The sequence below is a fragment of the Bradysia coprophila genome, chromosome IV (assembly GCF_014529535.1).
Source record: "Bradysia coprophila strain Holo2 chromosome IV, BU_Bcop_v1, whole genome shotgun sequence".
In the NCBI taxonomy this organism is placed as follows: domain Eukaryota; kingdom Metazoa; phylum Arthropoda; class Insecta; order Diptera; family Sciaridae; genus Bradysia; species Bradysia coprophila.
Genome location: NC_050738.1, coordinates 10472039 through 10491367, shown reverse-complemented (window position 1 = coordinate 10491367; position 19329 = coordinate 10472039). Strand labels below are relative to the sequence as shown.

The window sequence follows — 19329 nt, the reverse complement described above, 5'->3', positions numbered from 1 at the left end:
TACTGACTGAATTGTTGCTTTATGTAAAGTTTTGATTTTGGCTCAAGATGAAGTCCGTACGCCTTTTAAAAAACGCTCGGACCCAATCGTAAAACTCTGAAATCTCGATCTAAAAATGTAGAATAAAATTGGAATTTCACTTCTCAACCTCGGAGAAACTTGACGTCATTTAACATTTTTTTACCTGCTTTTGACTTCTGTATAAGACCCTTTGACGAATAACACGCCAAAGTAGAAACGAAAATTATCGTTGAAATTTCAAAAGAAGGTATACAAATTGCCTAGTTGAACTCTTCCGAAAGAATGTCACCTCTTTCACTCTCGTTTTAATCCAATACGGACACATAAACAACGATACATCGATGGAATATTCCATGGAATTTCCATCGTTTTATCGTTGTCTTATGAGTGCACTGTATTGCATTATACATTATTCCGGAACAGTTCTACTAGGGTGTGACACATTTTTACAAGCTTGTGGTTTATGTTTACACCAAACGAGCGTAATGGATTTTTTCGACGGGTTATTGTAGTTAAGGCTTTTACTTATGTTGTTGTCGCTTGTGAGCGAGTTATCTCCGTAAAAATGAAGTCGATAGCTCAAGCGAATTTTCCAACTTTGAAATTTAATATTTCGGCCATACAATAGCATTTTTGAATTAAAGTTGCTGTCTGCAATATTGAAAATATTGTGTAGATGAGTGTCGAGTCGATGAATGTGACAATGGAGTAAGTCATCCTGAACCCAATATCACATTTGTCGTCTTAAGAGATAGGGATAAACGAGACTCGGACAATTTTTTGTTTTTGTTTAATTCGCTCTTGCGTTTTTACGCGGATTTGACTGTACTTGGACGACTTGGACTTAGAATATGGCCCTTCCTTCGTGGTCTTCATTGTTCTGTTTTAGCTCGGTTGAAGTCTTGAATATGGTGAAAAACTGACGCTGGGACTCTGAGTGAACGATGGATCAATGGACGAAATTTCTTTTCTTGCACAGATAATCCGTAGACCCTATAAACCCCTGTGCGTCTTTCTCTTAAGACTACAAATGTGATATTGGGTTCAGGAATGAATTTGTTAAGAGGTAGAAAAGACGAGGAGGAGACGATTGCTTCATGGATCAGCGAGTTATGATTCACTCTTCAATGAGTATATAGAAGAGAAACGGGCAAGGTAGGTTTAGTCCCAAACACACCGAGATCGCACAAACAATATTTTCATGGACAATTTGATCAAAATTTTAAATATCTTAACAAATGATTTGTTTTTTAAATTGTGAATAGTGAAAATAGCCAATACGACATGTAGAAGAAAAACGTGGGCTGAGTTATGAGTTGGCAACAATGATTTGAATCAGTGGAAGGACAAAATACTGTTTCGAGACGGTAACGCTGTGGTACTTTAACATCTCTTGAACAAAGAGAGTCTGATGCAGCACTAAATGAAATCAGTGCTGCCAACTGAAAATCAATTTTCAACATTGCATATTTTTGCTGTAACACATCATTTGAGGTACATATTGTATAAGTATGAAATTATTGCTACCAATTCTCAACGCAAACTAATTTCTACATTACTCTGAAGCTTGTCAGCACTACCAACTCACAAAAATACTGAATTTTTTGACCAGAGAACTGGCAAGCAGATGGCGACAGTATCTGACATAAATATTTATGGTAATCAGTGCCAAATGTTTTCAGAAATGATACAATAGTCATTCATTGTTCTGCCTCTGACGAGTAAAGTCGGTTAAAATTTTTATTTCTTGGCGTGATACAATAAACTTTCAAGAAAAAATTTCATCAAAGAAAAATCAAAAAGTAATTGGCTCAGTTCATCTTGCAAATTTTGGATCATTCATAACCATTAAGTGGACAAATCTTCTCACTTTGATCAAGTAAAATGGGTTACGATGTCGAGCGTTTCGTTGGTGAAGTGGTGGACAACGAGCTTCTATGTCAAATTTGTGCATCGGTTCTGCAAGATGCCGTGGAGACACCGTGCGAGCACTTTTTTTGTATGGAGTGCATAAAGAATTGGCTTTTGCTAAAGAAAGATTGTCCGATCGATCGACAACCGTTACGGAAGGCTCAACTTAGAAAGCCGAGTCGTTTGCTTCGTAATCTACTAGGTAGACTGGAGATCAAATGTGATTTTGGTAAGTGACCTTAAATTTTCTTTTTTTAAGCTGTCGTTGGTCGTAACACAACTATTTTCCGTTCTTATTTACAGAGGAGTATGGATGCAACATGGCCGTGAAATTGGAAAATTTGGACAACCATCGGAGCATTTGCAATAACAATCCGGATACAGAAATTACATGCAATAAAGGATGCGACCTGCCAATCAGACGACGTGATCTGGCGAACAATTGTCTTGTCCACTTGAAAAATAGAATCCATGGTCAGGATGAAAAAATATCGCATCTATCGACGACAGTGTCCGAGCAGCGCGCCCGAAGAAAAGACCTCATGACAGATATTGCCAGAGAGCAAAGCATGATCGTCGCGTGTGAGGATGAGATCGAAAAACTTCACAAATTGGTTTCACCAATCAGCAAAGTGAGATTACTTTTAAATGTGGACAAGGACATTTTTCAAATTTCCGAAAATTTGAAAACGCATCATAACCAAGGTATTTTGGAAAATGAGGACAAATCTCACAACGGGGTTGCACAGTTGGTTCATCAATTAGAACCGTCAAATCCATCCTTCAGTTTGTGTGTACTGAACATTGGGCCTTTCATTGCTATGGGATTGGCAGGTAGAGAGTCTTCAGGAAGCGCGATTCTTGACACATCTTTAGTTTATTTGAACGATGGAGCTGTACTGTTCCGTAAACAAGTAATACGTACCGGAGAAGCGTGGAAAGAGGGTGATCATATTAGCTGTAACGTTAATTTTCCAATCAATGGATCTAATGATTTGTCGTCCCATAACAGGAACAAAGAAGTTTCATTTTACAAAAATTTTAAGAAAATCGTAACTATTCCGTCGGTAGAACTTCCTGGATATTTTCCAACTGTCTTTATTGGATCTTTTTGAATTGTTTACATAAGAAGATTAAGTCGGTCGTGGAATTTAGTCTGCCCTGAAGCGAGGCAACAAGTGAAATTTTTGGACTGAAACTTTTAAATGTATGTATTTTCAAGGCTTACAAGAATATTTATTGTGATTTTTACTCTACTTTTACATTTAGTTGTAATAAATATCGAAAATTGAATAAAAAAATTTGCTCTAAAAAATATTTTATTTTAATGAAGAACCAATACATTTCTGAACCAATGAATTCTGGATTCCGGGAGACAGTGATAGTCGTTGAGGCTTACATCCATCAGCCACACTTCTATATCACTCAAAAACAAAAGCCGCAGATCAAATGTTTTCCATCTTTCGAAATCAGAAAATATCACACGAAGATCTGCATGCGCGACCCGATGGCGATGGAAAAATCATACCAACTATTAAGGTTCGACCTGATTTCACTTGACATGCTTCGAATCAGGTTTACTCATTTCCGGTTCGAGTGAAAATTTGTCCCAAACATTACTGGTTGACCTGACCTGAAAAATTTTCAGGACAAATGTGACCTGTTACGAGAATTGCTTACAATCGACAGAAGACCACTTATATTGGAGGGTGGCACAGGTCCTTTTCTCCACTTACAAAAGAACTGATATCGGTGGGCTGACACATACAGCTTCAAGACGCAAAACCTATAAAAAGCTGTTATTCCCCATACAAATTTCCAAACTTTAAAATTCAATGTTTCAGCCAACTTTTAACCGATCTAAACTGGCGATAGCTCGTGCAGCTAGTGTGTATGTTCAGATTACGAATAAAAGATTGAACAAAGATGTGAAATTCAAAAAATTCTGAAAGATGCTCCTAGATCCTATGGTTCAATAGTTTCGAAATTAGTCAATCCAGTAAGGCAAAATTCAGCAGCCGCTTGTACTTTGGCTTTAAACAATCAGTAAATTTGATCTGTTTTTGAAAGTGGAGGAAAGCAGTATTTATTGGCTAACAACAGGAACAGAAGGTCTTTATCAGATTTTCTGTTATTGGTACTTTCGTTCGCCATTACAGTTTAAGTTCGAGCAGTTTAAGCACGCCATTGAGATTGGAAAAGTTTACAGCTTTTTTGGTCAGTTTACTGACTGAATTGTTGCTTTATGTAAAGTTTTGATTTTGGCTCAAGATGAAGTCCGTACGCCTTTTAAAAAACGCTCGGACCCAATCGTAAAACTCTGAAATCTCGATCTAAAAATGTAGAATAAAATTGGAATTTCACTTCTCAACCTCGGAGAAACTTGACGTCATTTAACATTTTTTTACCTGCTTTTGACTTCTGTATAAGACCCTTTGACGAATAACACGCCAAAGTAGAAACGAAAATTATCGTTGAAATTTCAAAAGAAGGTATACAAATTGCCTAGTTGAACTCTTCCGAAAGAATGTCACCTCTTTCACTCTCGTTTTAATCCAATACGGACACATAAACAACGATACATCGATGGAATATTCCATGGAATTTCCATCGTTTTATCGTTGTCTTATGAGTGTACTGTATTGCATTATACATTATTCCGGAACAGTTCTACTAGGGTGTGACACATTTTTACAAGCTTGTGGTTTATGTTTACACCAAACGAGCGTAATGGATTTTTTCGACGGGTTATTGTAGTTAAGGCTTTTACTTATGTTGTTGTCGCTTGTGAGCGAGTTATCTCCGTAAAAATGAAGTCGATAGCTCAAGCGAATTTTCCAACTTTGAAATTTAATATTTCGGCCATACAATAGCATTTTTGAATTAAAGTTGCTGTCTGCAATATTGAAAATATTGTGTAGATGAGTGTCGAGTCGATGAATGTGACAATGGAGTAAGTCATCCTGAACCCAATATCACATTTGTCGTCTTAAGAGATAGGGATAAACGAGACTCGGACAATTTTTTGTTTTTGTTTAATTCGCTCTTGCGTTTTTACGCGGATTTGACTGTACTTGGACGACTTGGACTTAGAATATGGCCCTTCCTTCGTGGTCTTCATTGTTCTGTTTTAGCTCGGTTGAAGTCTTGAATATGGTGAAAAACTGACATTGGGACTCTGAGTGAACGATGGATCAATGGACGAAATTTCTTTTCTTGCACAGATAATCCGTAGACCCTATAAACCCCTGTGCGTCTTTCTCTTAAGACTACAAATGTGATATTGGGTTCAGGAATGAATTTGTTAAGAGGTAGAAAAGACGAGGAGGAGACGATTGCTTCATGGATCAGCGAGTTATGATTCACTCTTCAATGAGTATATAGAAGAGAAACGGGCAAGGTAGGTTTAGTCCCAAACACACCGAGATCGCACAAACAATATTTTCATGGACAATTTGATCAAAATTTTAAATATCTTAACAAATGATTTGTTTTTTAAATTGTGAATAGTGAAAATAGCCAATACGACATGTAGAAGAAAAACGTGGGCTGAGTTATGAGTTGGCAACAATGATTTGAATCAGTGGAAGGACAAAATACTGTTTCGAGACGGTAACGCTGTGGTACTTTAACATCTCTTGAACAAAGAGAGTCTGATGCAGCACTAAATGAAATCAGTGCTGCCAACTGAAAATCAATTTTCAACATTGCATATTTTTGCTGTAACACATCATTTGAGGTACATATTGTATAAGTATGAAATTATTGCTACCAATTCTCAACGCAAACTAATTTCTACATTACTCTGAAGCTTGTCAGCACTACCAACTCACAAAAATACTGAATTTTTTGACCAGAGAACTGGCAAGCAGATGGCGACAGTATCTGACATAAATATTTATGGTAATCAGTGCCAAATGTTTTCAGAAATGATACAATAGTCATTCATTGTTCTGCCTCTGACGAGTAAAGTCGGTTAAAATTTTTATTTCTTGGCGTGATACAATAAACTTTCAAGAAAAAATTTCATCAAAGAAAAATCAAAAAGTAATTGGCTCAGTTCATCTTGCAAATTTTGGATCATTCATAACCATTAAGTGGACAAATCTTCTCACTTTGATCAAGTAAAATGGGTTACGATGTCGAGCGTTTCGTTGGTGAAGTGGTGGACAACGAGCTTCTATGTCAAATTTGTGCATCGGTTCTGCAAGATGCCGTGGAGACACCGTGCGAGCACTTTTTTTGTATGGAGTGCATAAAGAATTGGCTTTTGCTAAAGAAAGATTGTCCGATCGATCGACAACCGTTACGGAAGGCTCAACTTAGAAAGCCGAGTCGTTTGCTTCGTAATCTACTAGGTAGACTGGAGATCAAATGTGATTTTGGTAAGTGACCTTAAATTTTCTTTTTTTAAGCTGTCGTTGGTCGTAACACAACTATTTTCCGTTCTTATTTACAGAGGAGTATGGATGCAACATGGCCGTGAAATTGGAAAATTTGGACAACCATCGGAGCATTTGCAATAACAATCCGGATACAGAAATTACATGCAATAAAGGATGCGACCTGCCAATCAGACGACGTGATCTGGCGAACAATTGTCTTGTCCACTTGAAAAATAGAATCCATGGTCAGGATGAAAAAATATCGCATCTATCGACGACAGTGTCCGAGCAGCGCGCCCGAAGAAAAGACCTCATGACAGATATTGCCAGAGAGCAAAGCATGATCGTCGCGTGTGAGGATGAGATCGAAAAACTTCACAAATTGGTTTCACCAATCAGCAAAGTGAGATTACTTTTAAATGTGGACAAGGACATTTTTCAAATTTCCGAAAATTTGAAAATGCATCATAACCAAGGTATTTTGGAAAATGAGGACAAATCTCACAACGGGGTTGCACAGTTGGTTCATCAATTAGAACCGTCAAATCCATCCTTCAGTTTGTGTGTACTGAACATTGGGCCTTTCATTGCTATGGGATTGGCAGGTAGAGAGTCTTCAGGAAGCGCGATTCTTGACACATCTTTAGTTTATTTGAACGATGGAGCTGTACTGTTCCGTAAACAAGTAATACGTACCGGAGAAGCGTGGAAAGAGGGTGATCATATTAGCTGTAACGTTAATTTTCCAATCAATGGATCTAATGATTTGTCGTCCCATAACAGGAACAAAGAAGTTTCATTTTACAAAAATTTTAAGAAAATCGTAACTATTCCGTCGGTAGAACTTCCTGGATATTTTCCAACTGTCTTTATTGGATCTTTTTGAATTGTTTACATAAGAAGATTAAGTCGGTCGTGGAATTTAGTCTGCCCTGAAGCGAGGCAACAAGTGAAATTTTTGGACTGAAACTTTTAAATGTATGTATTTTCAAGGCTTACAAGAATATTTATTGTGATTTTTACTCTACTTTTACATTAGTTGAAATAAATATCGAAAATTGAATAAAAAAATTTGCTCTAAAAAATATTTTATTTTTATGAAGAACCAATACATTTCTGAACCAATGAATTCTGGATTCCGGGAGACAGTGATAGTCGTTGAGGCTTACATCCATCAGCCACACTTCTATATCACTCAAAAACAAAAGCCGCAGATCAAATGTTTTCCATCTTTCGAAATCAGAAAATATCACACGAAGATCTGCATGCGCGACCCGATGGCGATGGAAAAATCATACCAACTATTAAGGTTCGACCTGATTTCACTTGACATGCTTCGAATCAGGTTTACTCATTTCCGGTTCGAGTGAAAATTTGTCCCAAACATTACTGGTTGACCTGACCTGAAAAATTTTCAGGACAAATATGACCTGTTACGAGAATTGCTTACAATCGACAGAAGACCACTTATATTGGAGGGTGGCACAGGTCCTTTTCTCCACTTACAAAAGAACTGATATCGGTGGGCTGACACATACAGCTTCAAGACGCAAAACCTATAAAAAGCTGTTATTCCCCATACAAATTTCCAAACTTTAAAATTCAATGTTTCAGCCAACTTTTAACCGATCTAAACTGGCGATAGCTCGTGCAGCTAGTGTGTATGTTCAGATTACGAATAAAAGATTGAACAAAGATGTGAAATTCAAAAAATTCTGAAAGATGCTCCTAGATCCTATGGTTCAATAGTTTCGAAATTAGTCAATCCAGTAAGGCAAAATTCAGCAGCCGCTTGTACTTTGGCTTTAAACAATCAGTAAATTTGATCTGTTTTTGAAAGTGGAGGAAAGCAGTATTTATTGGCTAACAACAGAACAGAAGGTCTTTATCAGATTTTCTGTTATTGGTACTTTCGTTCGCCATTACAGTTTAAGTTCGAGCAGTTTAAGCACGCCATTGAGATTGGAAAAGTTTACAGCTTTTTTGGTCAGTTTATTGACTGAATTGTTGCTTTATGTAAAGTTTTGATTTTGGCTCAAGATGAAGTCCGTACGCCTTTTAAAAAACGCTCGGACCCAATCGTAAAACTCTGAAATCTCGATCTAAAAATGTAGAATAAAATTGGAATTTCACTTCTCAACCTCGGAGAAACTTGACGTCATTTAACATTTTTTTACCTGCTTTTGACTTCTGTATAAGACCCTTTGACGAATAACACGCCAAAGTAGAAACGAAAATTATCGTTGAAATTTCAAAAGAAGGTATACAAATTGCCTAGTTGAACTCTTCCGAAAGAATGTCACCTCTTTCACTCTCGTTTTAATCCAATACGGACACATAAACAACGATACATCGATGGAATATTCCATGGAATTTCCATCGTTTTATCGTTGTCTTATGAGTGTACTGTATTGCATTATACATTATTCCGGAACAGTTCTACTAGGGTGTGACACATTTTTACAAGCTTGTGGTTTATGTTTACACCAAACGAGCGTAATGGATTTTTTCGACGGGTTATTTTAGTTAAGGCTTTTACTTATGTTGGTGTCGCTTGTGAGCGAGTTATCTCCGTAAAAATGAAGTCGATAGCTCAAGCGAATTTTCCAACTTTGAAATTTAATATTTCGGCCAAATCTTAACCGATTTGGAAGTGTGATAGCTCGATGCCCAGATTACGAATAATCAGCAACTTTACGCATACAATAGCATTTTTGAATTAAAGTTGCTGTCTGCAATATTGAAAATATTGTGTAGATGAGTGTCGAGTCGATGAATGTGACAATGGAGTAAGTCATCCTGAACCCAATATCACATTTGTCGTCTTAAGAGATAGGGATAAACGAGACTCGGACAATTTTTTGTTTTTGTTTAATTCGCTCTTGCGTTTTTACGCGGATTTGACTGTACTTGGACGACTTGGACTTAGAATATGGCCCTTCCTTCGTGGTCTTCATTGTTCTGTTTTAGCTCGGTTGAAGTCTTGAATATGGTGAAAAACTGACGCTGGGACTCTGAGTGAACGATGGATCAATGGACGAAATTTCTTTTCTTGCACAGATAATCCGTAGACCCTATAAACCCCTGTGCGTCTTTCTCTTAAGACTACAAATGTGATATTGGGTTCAGGAATGAATTTGTTAAGAGGTAGAAAAGACGAGGAGGAGACGATTGCTTCATGGATCAGCGAGTTATGATTCACTCTTCAATGAGTATATAGAAGAGAAACGGGCAAGGTAGGTTTAGTCCCAAACACACCGAGATCGCACAAACAATATTTTCATGGACAATTTGATCAAAATTTTAAATATCTTAACAAATGATTTGTTTTTTAAATTGTGAATAGTGAAAATAGCCAATACGACATGTAGAAGAAAAACGTGGGCTGAGTTATGAGTTGGCAACAATGATTTGAATCAGTGGAAGGACAAAATACTGTTTCGAGACGGTAACGCTGTGGTACTTTAACATCTCTTGAACAAAGAGAGTCTGATGCAGCACTAAATGAAATCAGTGATGCCAACTGAAAATCAATTTTCAACATTGCATATTTTTGTTGTAACACATCATTTGAGGTACATATTGTATAAGTATGAAATTATTGCTACCAATTCTCAACGCAAACTAATTTCTACATTACTCTGAAGCTTGTCAGCACTACCAACTCACAAAAATACTGAATTTTTTGACCAGAGAACTGGCAAGCAGATGGCGACAGTATCTGACATAAATATTTATGGTAATCAGTGCCAAATGTTTTCAGAAATGATACAATAGTCATTCATTGTTCGGCCTCTGACGAGTAAAGTCGGTTAAAATTTTTATTTCTTGGCGTGATACAATAAACTTTCAAGAAAAAATTTCATCAAAGAAAAATCAAAAAGTAATTGGCTCAGTTCATCTTGCAAATTTTGGATCATTCATAACCATTAAGTGGACAAATCTTCTCACTTTGATCAAGTAAAATGGGTTACGATGTCGAGCGTTTCGTTGGTGAAGTGGTGGACAACGAGCTTCTATGTCAAATTTGTGCATCGGTTCTGCAAGATGCCGTGGAGACACCGTGCGAGCACTTTTTTTGTATGGAGTGCATAAAGAATTGGCTTTTGCTAAAGAAAGATTGTCCGATCGATCGACAACCGTTACGGAAGCCTCAACTTAGAAAGCCGAGTCGTTTGCTTCGTAATCTACTAGGTAGACTGGAGATCAAATGTGATTTTGGTAAGTGACCTTAAATTTTCTTTTTTTAAGCTGTCGTTGGTCGTAACACAACTATTTTCCGTTCTTATTTACAGAGGAGTATGGATGCAACATGGCCGTGAAATTGGAAAATTTGGACAACCATCGGAGCATTTGCAATAACAATCCGGATACAGAAATTACATGCAATAAAGGATGCGACCTGCCAATCAGACGACGTGATCTGGCGAACAATTGTCTTGTCCACTTGAAAAATAGAATCCATGGTCAGGATGAAAAAATATCGCATCTATCGACGACAGTGTCCGAGCAGCGCGCCCGAAGAAAAGACCTCATGACAGATATTGCCAGAGAGCAAAGCATGATCGTCGCGTGTGAGGATGAGATCGAAAAACTTCACAAATTGGTTTCACCAATCAGCAAAGTGAGATTACTTTTAAATGTGGACAAGGACATTTTTCAAATTTCCGAAAATTTGAAAACGCATCATAACCAAGGTATTTTGGAAAATGAGGACAAATCTCACAACGGGGTTGCACAGTTGGTTCATCAATTAGAACCGTCAAATCCATCCTTCAGTTTGTGTGTACTGAACATTGGGCCTTTCATTGCTATGGGATTGGCAGGTAGAGAGTCTTCAGGAAGCGCGATTCTTGACACATCTTTAGTTTATTTGAACGATGGAGCTGTACTGTTCCGTAAACAAGTAATACGTACCGGAGAAGCGTGGAAAGAGGGTGATCATATTAGCTGTAACGTTAATTTTCCAATCAATGGATCTAATGATTTGTCGTCCCATAACAGGAACAAAGAAGTTTCATTTTACAAAAATTTTAAGAAAATCGTAACTATTCCGTCGGTAGAACTTCCTGGATATTTTCCAACTGTCTTTATTGGATCTTTTTGAATTGTTTACATAAGAAGATTAAGTCGGTCGTGGAATTTAGTCTGCCCTGAAGCGAGGCAACAAGTGAAATTTTTGGACTGAAACTTTTAAATGTATGTATTTTCAAGGCTTACAAGAATATTTATTGTGATTTTTACTCTACTTTTACATTAGTTGAAATAAATATCGAAAATTGAATAAAAAAATTTGCTCTAAAAAATATTTTATTTTAATGAAGAACCAATACATTTCTGAACCAATGAATTCTGGATTCCGGGAGACAGTGATAGTCGTTGAGGCTTACATCCATCAGCCACACTTCTATATCACTCAAAAACAAAAGCCGCAGATCAAATGTTTTCCATCTTTCGAAATCAGAAAATATCACACGAAGATCTGCATGCGCGACCCGATGGCGATGGAAAAATCATACCAACTATTAAGGTTCGACCTGATTTCACTTGACATGCTTCGAATCAGGTTTACTCATTTCCGGTTCGAGTGAAAATTTGTCCCAAACATTACTGGTTGACCTGACCTGAAAAATTTTCAGGACAAATATGACCTGTTACGAGAATTGCTTACAATCGACAGAAGACCACTTATATTGGAGGGTGGCACAGGTCCTTTTCTCCACTTACAAAAGAACTGATATCGGTGGGCTGACACATACAGCTTCAAGACGCAAAACCTATAAAAAGCTGTTATTCCCCATACAAATTTCCAAACTTTAAAATTCAATGTTTCAGCCAACTTTTAACCGATCTAAACTGGCGATAGCTCGTGCAGCTAGTGTGTATGTTCAGATTACGAATAAAAGATTGAACAAAGATGTGAAATTCAAAAAATTCTGAAAGATGCTCCTAGATCCTATGGTTCAATAGTTTCGAAATTAGTCAATCCAGTAAGGCAAAATTCAGCAGCCGCTTGTACTTTGGCTTTAAACAATCAGTAAATTTGATCTGTTTTTGAAAGTGGAGGAAAGCAGTATTTATTGGCTAACAACAGAACAGAAGGTCTTTATCAGATTTTCTGTTATTGGTACTTTCGTTCGCCATTACAGTTTAAGTTCGAGCAGTTTAAGCACGCCATTGAGATTGGAAAAGTTTACAGCTTTTTTGGTCAGTTTACTGACTGAATTGTTGCTTTATGTAAAGTTTTGATTTTGGCTCAAGATGAAGTCCGTACGCCTTTTAAAAAACGCTCGGACCCAATCGTAAAACTCTGAAATCTCGATCTAAAAATGTAGAATAAAATTGGAATTTCACTTCTCAACCTCGGAGAAACTTGACGTCATTTAACATTTTTTTACCTGCTTTTGACTTCTGTATAAGACCCTTTGACGAATAACACGCCAAAGTAGAAACGAAAATTATCGTTGAAATTTCAAAAGAAGGTATACAAATTGCCTAGTTGAACTCTTCCGAAAGAATGTCACCTCTTTCACTCTCGTTTTAATCCAATACGGACACATAAACAACGATACATCGATGGAATATTCCATGGAATTTCCATCGTTTTATCGTTGTCTTATGAGTGCACTGTATTGCATTATACATTATTCCGGAACAGTTCTACTAGGGTGTGACACATTTTTACAAGCTTGTGGTTTATGTTTACACCAAACGAGCGTAATGGATTTTTTCGACGGGTTATTGTAGTTAAGGCTTTTACTTATGTTGGTGTCGCTTGTGAGCGAGTTATCTCCGTAAAAATGAAGTCGATAGCTCAAGCGAATTTTCCAACTTTGAAATTTAATATTTCGGCCAAATCTTAACCGATTTGGAAGTGTGATAGCTCGATGCCCAGATTACGAATAATCAGCAACTTTACGCATACAATAGCATTTTTGAATTAAAGTTGCTGTCTGCAATATTGAAAATATTGTGTAGATGAGTGTCGAGTCGATGAATGTGACAATGGAGTAAGTCATCCTGAACCCAATATCACATTTGTCGTCTTAAGAGATAGGGATAAACGAGACTCGGACAATTTTTTGTTTTTGTTTAATTCGCTCTTGCGTTTTTACGCGGATTTGACTGTACTTGGACGACTTGGACTTAGAATATGGCCCTTCCTTCGTGGTCTTCATTGTTCTGTTTTAGCTCGGTTGAAGTCTTGAATATGGTGAAAAACTGACGCTGGGACTCTGAGTGAACGATGGATCAATGGACGAAATTTCTTTTCTTGCACAGATAATCCGTAGACCCTATAAACCCCTGTGCGTGTTTCTCTTAAGACTACAAATGTGATATTGGGTTCAGGAATGAATTTGTTAAGAGGTAGAAAAGACGAGGAGGAGACGATTGCTTCATGGATCAGCGAGTTATGATTCACTCTTCAATGAGTATATAGAAGAGAAACGGGCAAGGTAGGTTTAGTCCCAAACACACCGAGATCGCACAAACAATATTTTCATGGACAATTTGATCAAAATTTTAAATATCTTAACAAATGATTTGTTTTTTAAATTGTGAATAGTGAAAATAGCCAATACGACATGTAGAAGAAAAACGTGGGCTGAGTTATGAGTTGGCAACAATGATTTGAATCAGTGGAAGGACAAAATACTGTTTCGAGACGGTAACGCTGTGGTACTTTAACATCTCTTGAACAAATGAAATCAGTGCTGCCAACTGAAAATCAATTTTCAACATTGCATATTTTTGCTGTAACACATCATTTGAGGTACATATTGTATAAGTATGAAATTATTGCTACCAATTCTCAACGCAAACTAATTTCTACATTACTCTGAAGCTTGTCAGCACTACCAACTCACAAAAATACTGAATTTTTTGACCAGAGAACTGGCAAGCAGATGGCGACAGTATCTGACATAAATATTTATGGTAATCAGTGCCAAATGTTTTCAGAAATGATACAATAGTCATTCATTGTTCTGCCTCTGACGAGTAAAGTCGGTTAAAATTTTTATTTCTTGGCGTGATACAATAAACTTTCAAGAAAAAATTTCATCAAAGAAAAATCAAAAAGTAATTGGCTCAGTTCATCTTGCAAATTTTGGATCATTCATAACCATTAAGTGGACAAATCTTCTCACTTTGATCAAGTAAAATGGGTTACGATGTCGAGCGTTTCGTTGGTGAAGTGGTGGACAACGAGCTTCTATGTCAAATTTGTGCATCGGTTCTGCAAGATGCCGTGGAGACACCGTGCGAGCACTTTTTTTGTATGGAGTGCATAAAGAATTGGCTTTTGCTAAAGAAAGATTGTCCGATCGATCGACAACCGTTACGGAAGGCTCAACTTAGAAAGCCGAGTCGTTTGCTTCGTAATCTACTAGGTAGACTGGAGATCAAATGTGATTTTGGTAAGTGACCTTAAATTTTCTTTTTTTAAGCTGTCGTTGGTCGTAACACAACTATTTTCCGTTCTTATTTACAGAGGAGTATGGATGCAACATGGCCGTGAAATTGGAAAATTTGGACAACCATCGGAGCATTTGCAATAACAATCCGGATACAGAAATTACATGCAATAAAGGATGCGACCTGCCAATCAGACGACGTGATCTGGCGAACAATTGTCTTGTCCACTTGAAAAATAGAATCCATGGTCAGGATGAAAAAATATCGCATCTATCGACGACAGTGTCCGAGCAGCGCGCCCGAAGAAAAGACCTCATGACAGATATTGCCAGAGAGCAAAGCATGATCGTCGCGTGTGAGGATGAGATCGAAAAACTTCACAAATTGGTTTCACCAATCAGCAAAGTGAGATTACTTTTAAATGTGGACAAGGACATTTTTCAAATTTCCGAAAATTTGAAAACGCATCATAACCAAGGTATTTTGGAAAATGAGGACAAATCTCACAACGGGGTTGCACAGTTGGTTCATCAATTAGAACCGTCAAATCCATCCTTCAGTTTGTGTGTACTGAACATTGGGCCTTTCATTGCTATGGGATTGGCAGGTAGAGAGTCTTCAGGAAGCGCGATTCTTGACACATCTTTAGTTTATTTGAACGATGGAGCTGTACTGTTCCGTAAACAAGTAATACGTACCGGAGAAGCGTGGAAAGAGGGTGATCATATTAGCTGTAACGTTAATTTTCCAATCAATGGATCTAATGATTTGTCGTCCCATAACAGGAACAAAGAAGTTTCATTTTACAAAAATTTTAAGAAAATCGTAACTATTCCGTCGGTAGAACTTCCTGGATATTTTAACAGATGACGCTGCGCTGTTCATTTCTCTACATGAGTCAGTTCGCTTTAACGTATCAACATTTTACGTAAACTGATCAACTCGTTCAAATTGATCAACTCGTTCAAACTGACCATGAAATATCGAGAGTAGAATAGTGAGAGTAGATGTAGTGGATAATCGAAAACATGAGAAACGTTAACTCTCACTGTTTTTACATGAACTCGACATTCCGCCAGTGTCGGACTGGCCCTATGGGCGTTCGGGAATTCCCGAAGGGCCTTTTGATTTTTGTATGGATAAGGGGCATCGAGTGGCCTTTTGAAAAGTTTCTTCATACAACGCCCGAAGGGCTTTTTTGAGCACTGACATTCCCTCTAAAAGTCATCTGGGTATTCATTCCCAATTAAACATGAAGCTGTTTCATTCGATACTAAGGAATGACTGAAACAGCCGATTGATCCTTCAGGTATACCTTCGTTTCCTCTAAAGGTATTCTAAAACAAAAGCTAGGAGAAGAGTTGTTCACTTCCTGAAAAACTATGGGAGGAAATGGTGACTACCAGAAGAAACAACGGATTTAATTCATCCACGGTTCAGAAAGTCACGTTACTCATGTTGTCGCAACGAATGCAACATGAAAGTAAATTCAATAAAAGTATTAAATTTCAGCTTTTTCGTAGAAAAATTAAACTTTTCGAAAGTTTGAAAAAAATACTTTGCCACAAGTCCAAAAGTCGGCTCCGATGTCTATCACGTAATTTGAAACCATTGTAATATTTTGGTGCTATTTTTATTGTAATTCGCAATTTATGGAACATTGTGCCGAGTTTGTTCGTGAGCTCTGCGCACAGACACAAAATGAAATTTAGCATCGCAATGTCGGCATGAAATTTTCGGTTCATCATGAACAGCCATGTGTCTCTTCAAATATTTACCAAATTTGAACGCTTTCGAGCAAATTTCACAAATGAACGACGAAGTGCAACTGTTGTGGCACAATAGATGTTGGCGCAGGATCCATAAACGTTTGAACGCCTTGGCGCAATGGTCGCATTTATACTTTCGTTCGCTGTGATTCTCCATGTGTGCCACAAATTTCTTTTTCGTTTTGAAGCTCGAACCACAAATTGCACACAAATGGGTTTCCGGTTCCTTTGTTCGCAGGTGTGATTTTATGTGAGCGCACAAATGTTGTCGAAGGGGGTAATGTGATTCGCATGCATAACAGTAGTAATGCTGAGGCGACACGAAAGCCGGGTCCTTTTTGTGAATGTCCTTAACGTGAAGATAGAACTCGTCGTGATTTGGAAACCAGATTGGACAGAAGAGACATATGTGTCGCCTGGGGTCGCAAGGTCTTTGAACTTTTGGTTCCATTTCGCACTGATAACATGATCGACGTAAGTAAACTTTTCTTTTGTGTTCTGCATCTTGTCCATCGCTACTATGTACATTGGTTTGAGACTGTGGTTCGATTGGTTTCAAGGCCGTTTCAGGTGGAGTGTCACTGTTTTCAATTTTCGCAGGTTGATTCAAATCTGTTGTTAGATCGACAATGGTCGATGGTTCCGTTTTTATGGCAATTTGACTCGGATTGGGTTTTCCGCGTTTAAGTTTTAGAATTGTATGTGGGGATGATTCTGTATCATCGGTTGAATTATCTCGTTTAATTACTTTGAGTATTCTTCTCGTTCGCTGTGGCATAGACTTATCGCCAGAATCGGTTACTGTATTAGTGTCGTCTTTAAGCATAGCCATGGCAACATTAAGATCGTTTGTTCGTTTTAAAATTCTGACGATTCTTGTTGTTGGAGGCAATTTCGAAATTTCCGCAGTCATAAGCTTTTTGGGAGCTAATTTCGAAACGCTCGTTCCAGTTATAGGTGTTGATTGATCACGATTAATCGTTCTTGTGATCGGAGATAATTTTGGAATTTCACTGATGGTACACTGTGTGGAAGTTAATTTCGAAGCTCCTGATCCGATTATAGGTGCTGGTCGAGCTTCGTCAATGGTTTTTCCACTTGGTACAATCTCTGTCTCAACACCCGGTTCAGTTTTCACTACACCAATAGACACGAATTCTGGTGATGCCAATGGAGTCTCAGATTTCACGATATTTGGTTTCTTAGCTTTGAAATGGGAATTGACATGAATCATCATTAAATCACAATTTCGCCAGACACTGCGACAGTATGTGCACATAAACGAAAATTTGCCACATTCAGTGCGGAAGACTTCACCCGATTTTATGGGTGTTGGTGATGGATTGCTGAGTGATATCATCTGCAAGTGAAATTATGGATTGAAATCCGTTTCTGGCAAGGCAGGCGATTATACTAACCTTTTTCTTAGCGTCTTCGTTGCCTGTGGTGGTCTCTCTTCTAACGGAATACGAATATGAAAATTTACCTTCTGCAAATAAATGGGAATGTGAAGTTTTGTCCATAGTTTTCATTGTGCCTGCCCCTGCAGCCTGCTACAGTTTTGTATCACTCACATACTGCAAAGATTTAAACATAAAATTCTAGTCACATTACATCCCGTCATCACTAATTTTACCAGTTATTTTGGAAGCGTTTTATTTATCGATCAATTGGTTGATTTGAAGAAAATGTAATCCTTGCCGGTGAACTATCGGAGTAGCCGATTAAACTTTACATTAGATTCCGAATTGAAATCTTTCCGGCATAAAACATCGATCATAGATAAACTAAAAAAGTAAATAAACACTGTTCATTAACCAACCGAAACTGTCTCAAACGTCATCAAACGTCAGAAGCTGAGCTGTCATTAATTTTCATAGCCTCTGATGGAGTATGTCACCATTCGTTGCAGATGATGCAACGCATGGCAATGCGTTTGTTGCGGTAACTTTTAGTTTTGGGTCCATAGATTAGAATTTCCGTTTCGATTAAAATAAATCAATCAGAAGGTGCATCCTTTATTATACTTCTTTACAGTCAAATACATACTTTACTTATGTCATATATTCAAATAGAAAGTAGTGTCATCTATTGAACGAAAAAACCACGAATAGTTCCAAAATAGAAAGTATATCGCAGCGTTAAATCATACGCATTTAAGAAAGCGTTGAAATTTATTTATCCTTTCACCCACTAGCTCACTAAAGAATCAAATTCGAAGGCGCACTTACACCGTCAATTCACGCTATAACTGTGCCTAAAATTTGAATTTCAAGTGAACGAGTCGATGAAAAAGTGAACCGAAAAATACATTTCAACGCTTCATTGTATGAAAATGACGCTGCGTTAGAAAGACTTGCGTTAAATTTTGCTCACAACAAACAATTATCGTCACATTCTATGTAAAGGTATGTTCGATTTCTTTCCACTACACTTCACACCTATTGTTGAAAATCACCATTTTCGAATTACCACTGGAACTTCGAAAGGTATTCTTAGCGCAGGGGCCTATTTGAGGGAATCACCTTTACTAAAATTTACCAAACTTGAACCTGCTTTCAGTAATTTTATTGTTAGTTTTTAGTAAATGGGATTCCTTAAAATTCACGTCGTAAGTGCGGGTGAAATTCAAAATGGAAAGTGCGGATGTCTTTCTAACGTAGCGTTATTTTAATACAATGAAGCGTTGAAATGTATTTTTCGATTCACTTTTTCATCGAATCGTTCACTTGAAATTCAAATTTTGTGCACACTTACGGCGTGAATATGATGTCATTATCAGTGAGATAGTCGTTAAATACAAGATGATATCAGAGTCAGAAGAG

The 19329-nt window shown here is 37.5% G+C and overlaps 5 protein-coding genes across 5 annotated transcripts; 4 read left to right on the top strand and 1 right to left on the bottom strand.

Moving 5' to 3' along the window:
- Positions 1-1831: 1831 nt before the first annotated feature.
- On the top strand, positions 1832-3148 carry LOC119066177 (E3 ubiquitin-protein ligase NRDP1-like). Its single transcript, XM_037168478.1, has 2 exons — positions 1832-2161; positions 2236-3148. Exons 1-2 carry the CDS (start codon positions 1906-1908, stop codon positions 3045-3047), a joined length of 1068 nt encoding a protein of 355 aa, XP_037024373.1. The 5' UTR covers positions 1832-1905; the 3' UTR covers positions 3048-3148.
- A 2839-nt stretch (positions 3149-5987) lies between these two features.
- On the top strand, positions 5988-7304 carry LOC119066176 (E3 ubiquitin-protein ligase NRDP1-like). The gene is made up of 2 exons (XM_037168477.1): positions 5988-6317; positions 6392-7304. The coding sequence occupies exons 1-2, from the start codon at positions 6062-6064 to the stop codon at positions 7201-7203; spliced, it is 1068 nt and encodes a 355-aa protein (XP_037024372.1). The 5' UTR covers positions 5988-6061; the 3' UTR covers positions 7204-7304.
- A 2978-nt stretch (positions 7305-10282) lies between these two features.
- On the top strand, positions 10283-11525 carry LOC119066032 (E3 ubiquitin-protein ligase NRDP1-like). Its single transcript, XM_037168249.1, has 2 exons — positions 10283-10538; positions 10613-11525. The coding sequence occupies exons 1-2, from the start codon at positions 10283-10285 to the stop codon at positions 11422-11424; spliced, it is 1068 nt and encodes a 355-aa protein (XP_037024144.1). The 3' UTR covers positions 11425-11525.
- Positions 11526-14407: 2882 nt separating this feature from the next.
- LOC119066031 (E3 ubiquitin-protein ligase NRDP1-like) lies at positions 14408-15605 on the top strand. Its single transcript, XM_037168248.1, has 2 exons — positions 14408-14737; positions 14812-15605. The coding sequence occupies exons 1-2, from the start codon at positions 14482-14484 to the stop codon at positions 15603-15605; spliced, it is 1050 nt and encodes a 349-aa protein (XP_037024143.1). The 5' UTR covers positions 14408-14481.
- A 760-nt stretch (positions 15606-16365) lies between these two features.
- On the bottom strand, positions 16366-18328 carry LOC119066175 (zinc finger protein 37-like). The gene is made up of 3 exons (XM_037168476.1): positions 18141-18328; positions 17923-18081; positions 16366-17864 (listed from the first exon to the last, which is right to left on the bottom strand). The coding sequence occupies exons 2-3, from the start codon at positions 18034-18036 to the stop codon at positions 16386-16388; spliced, it is 1593 nt and encodes a 530-aa protein (XP_037024371.1). The 5' UTR covers positions 18037-18081; positions 18141-18328; the 3' UTR covers positions 16366-16385.
- Positions 18329-19329: the final 1001 nt, after the last annotated feature.

Excerpts from the sequence above, each read along its gene's own strand:
- LOC119066177 (XM_037168478.1), top strand. The coding sequence starts at position 1,906 with ATGGGTTACGATGTCGAGCGTTTCGTTGGTGAAGTGGTGGACAACGAG. Across the intron at positions 2,162-2,235 it reads GGAGATCAAATGTGATTTTG|AGGAGTATGGATGCAACATG; the intron begins GTAAGTGACCTT and ends TCTTATTTACAG.
- LOC119066176 (XM_037168477.1), top strand. The coding sequence starts at position 6,062 with ATGGGTTACGATGTCGAGCGTTTCGTTGGTGAAGTGGTGGACAACGAG. Across the intron at positions 6,318-6,391 it reads GGAGATCAAATGTGATTTTG|AGGAGTATGGATGCAACATG; the intron begins GTAAGTGACCTT and ends TCTTATTTACAG.
- LOC119066032 (XM_037168249.1), top strand. The coding sequence starts at position 10,283 with ATGGGTTACGATGTCGAGCGTTTCGTTGGTGAAGTGGTGGACAACGAG. Across the intron at positions 10,539-10,612 it reads GGAGATCAAATGTGATTTTG|AGGAGTATGGATGCAACATG; the intron begins GTAAGTGACCTT and ends TCTTATTTACAG.
- LOC119066031 (XM_037168248.1), top strand. The coding sequence starts at position 14,482 with ATGGGTTACGATGTCGAGCGTTTCGTTGGTGAAGTGGTGGACAACGAG. Across the intron at positions 14,738-14,811 it reads GGAGATCAAATGTGATTTTG|AGGAGTATGGATGCAACATG; the intron begins GTAAGTGACCTT and ends TCTTATTTACAG.
- LOC119066175 (XM_037168476.1), bottom strand. The coding sequence starts at position 18,036 with ATGAAAACTATGGACAAAACTTCACATTCCCATTTATTTGCAGAAGGT. Across the intron at positions 17,865-17,922 it reads ACGAAGACGCTAAGAAAAAG|ATGATATCACTCAGCAATCC; the intron begins GTTAGTATAATC and ends TTTCACTTGCAG.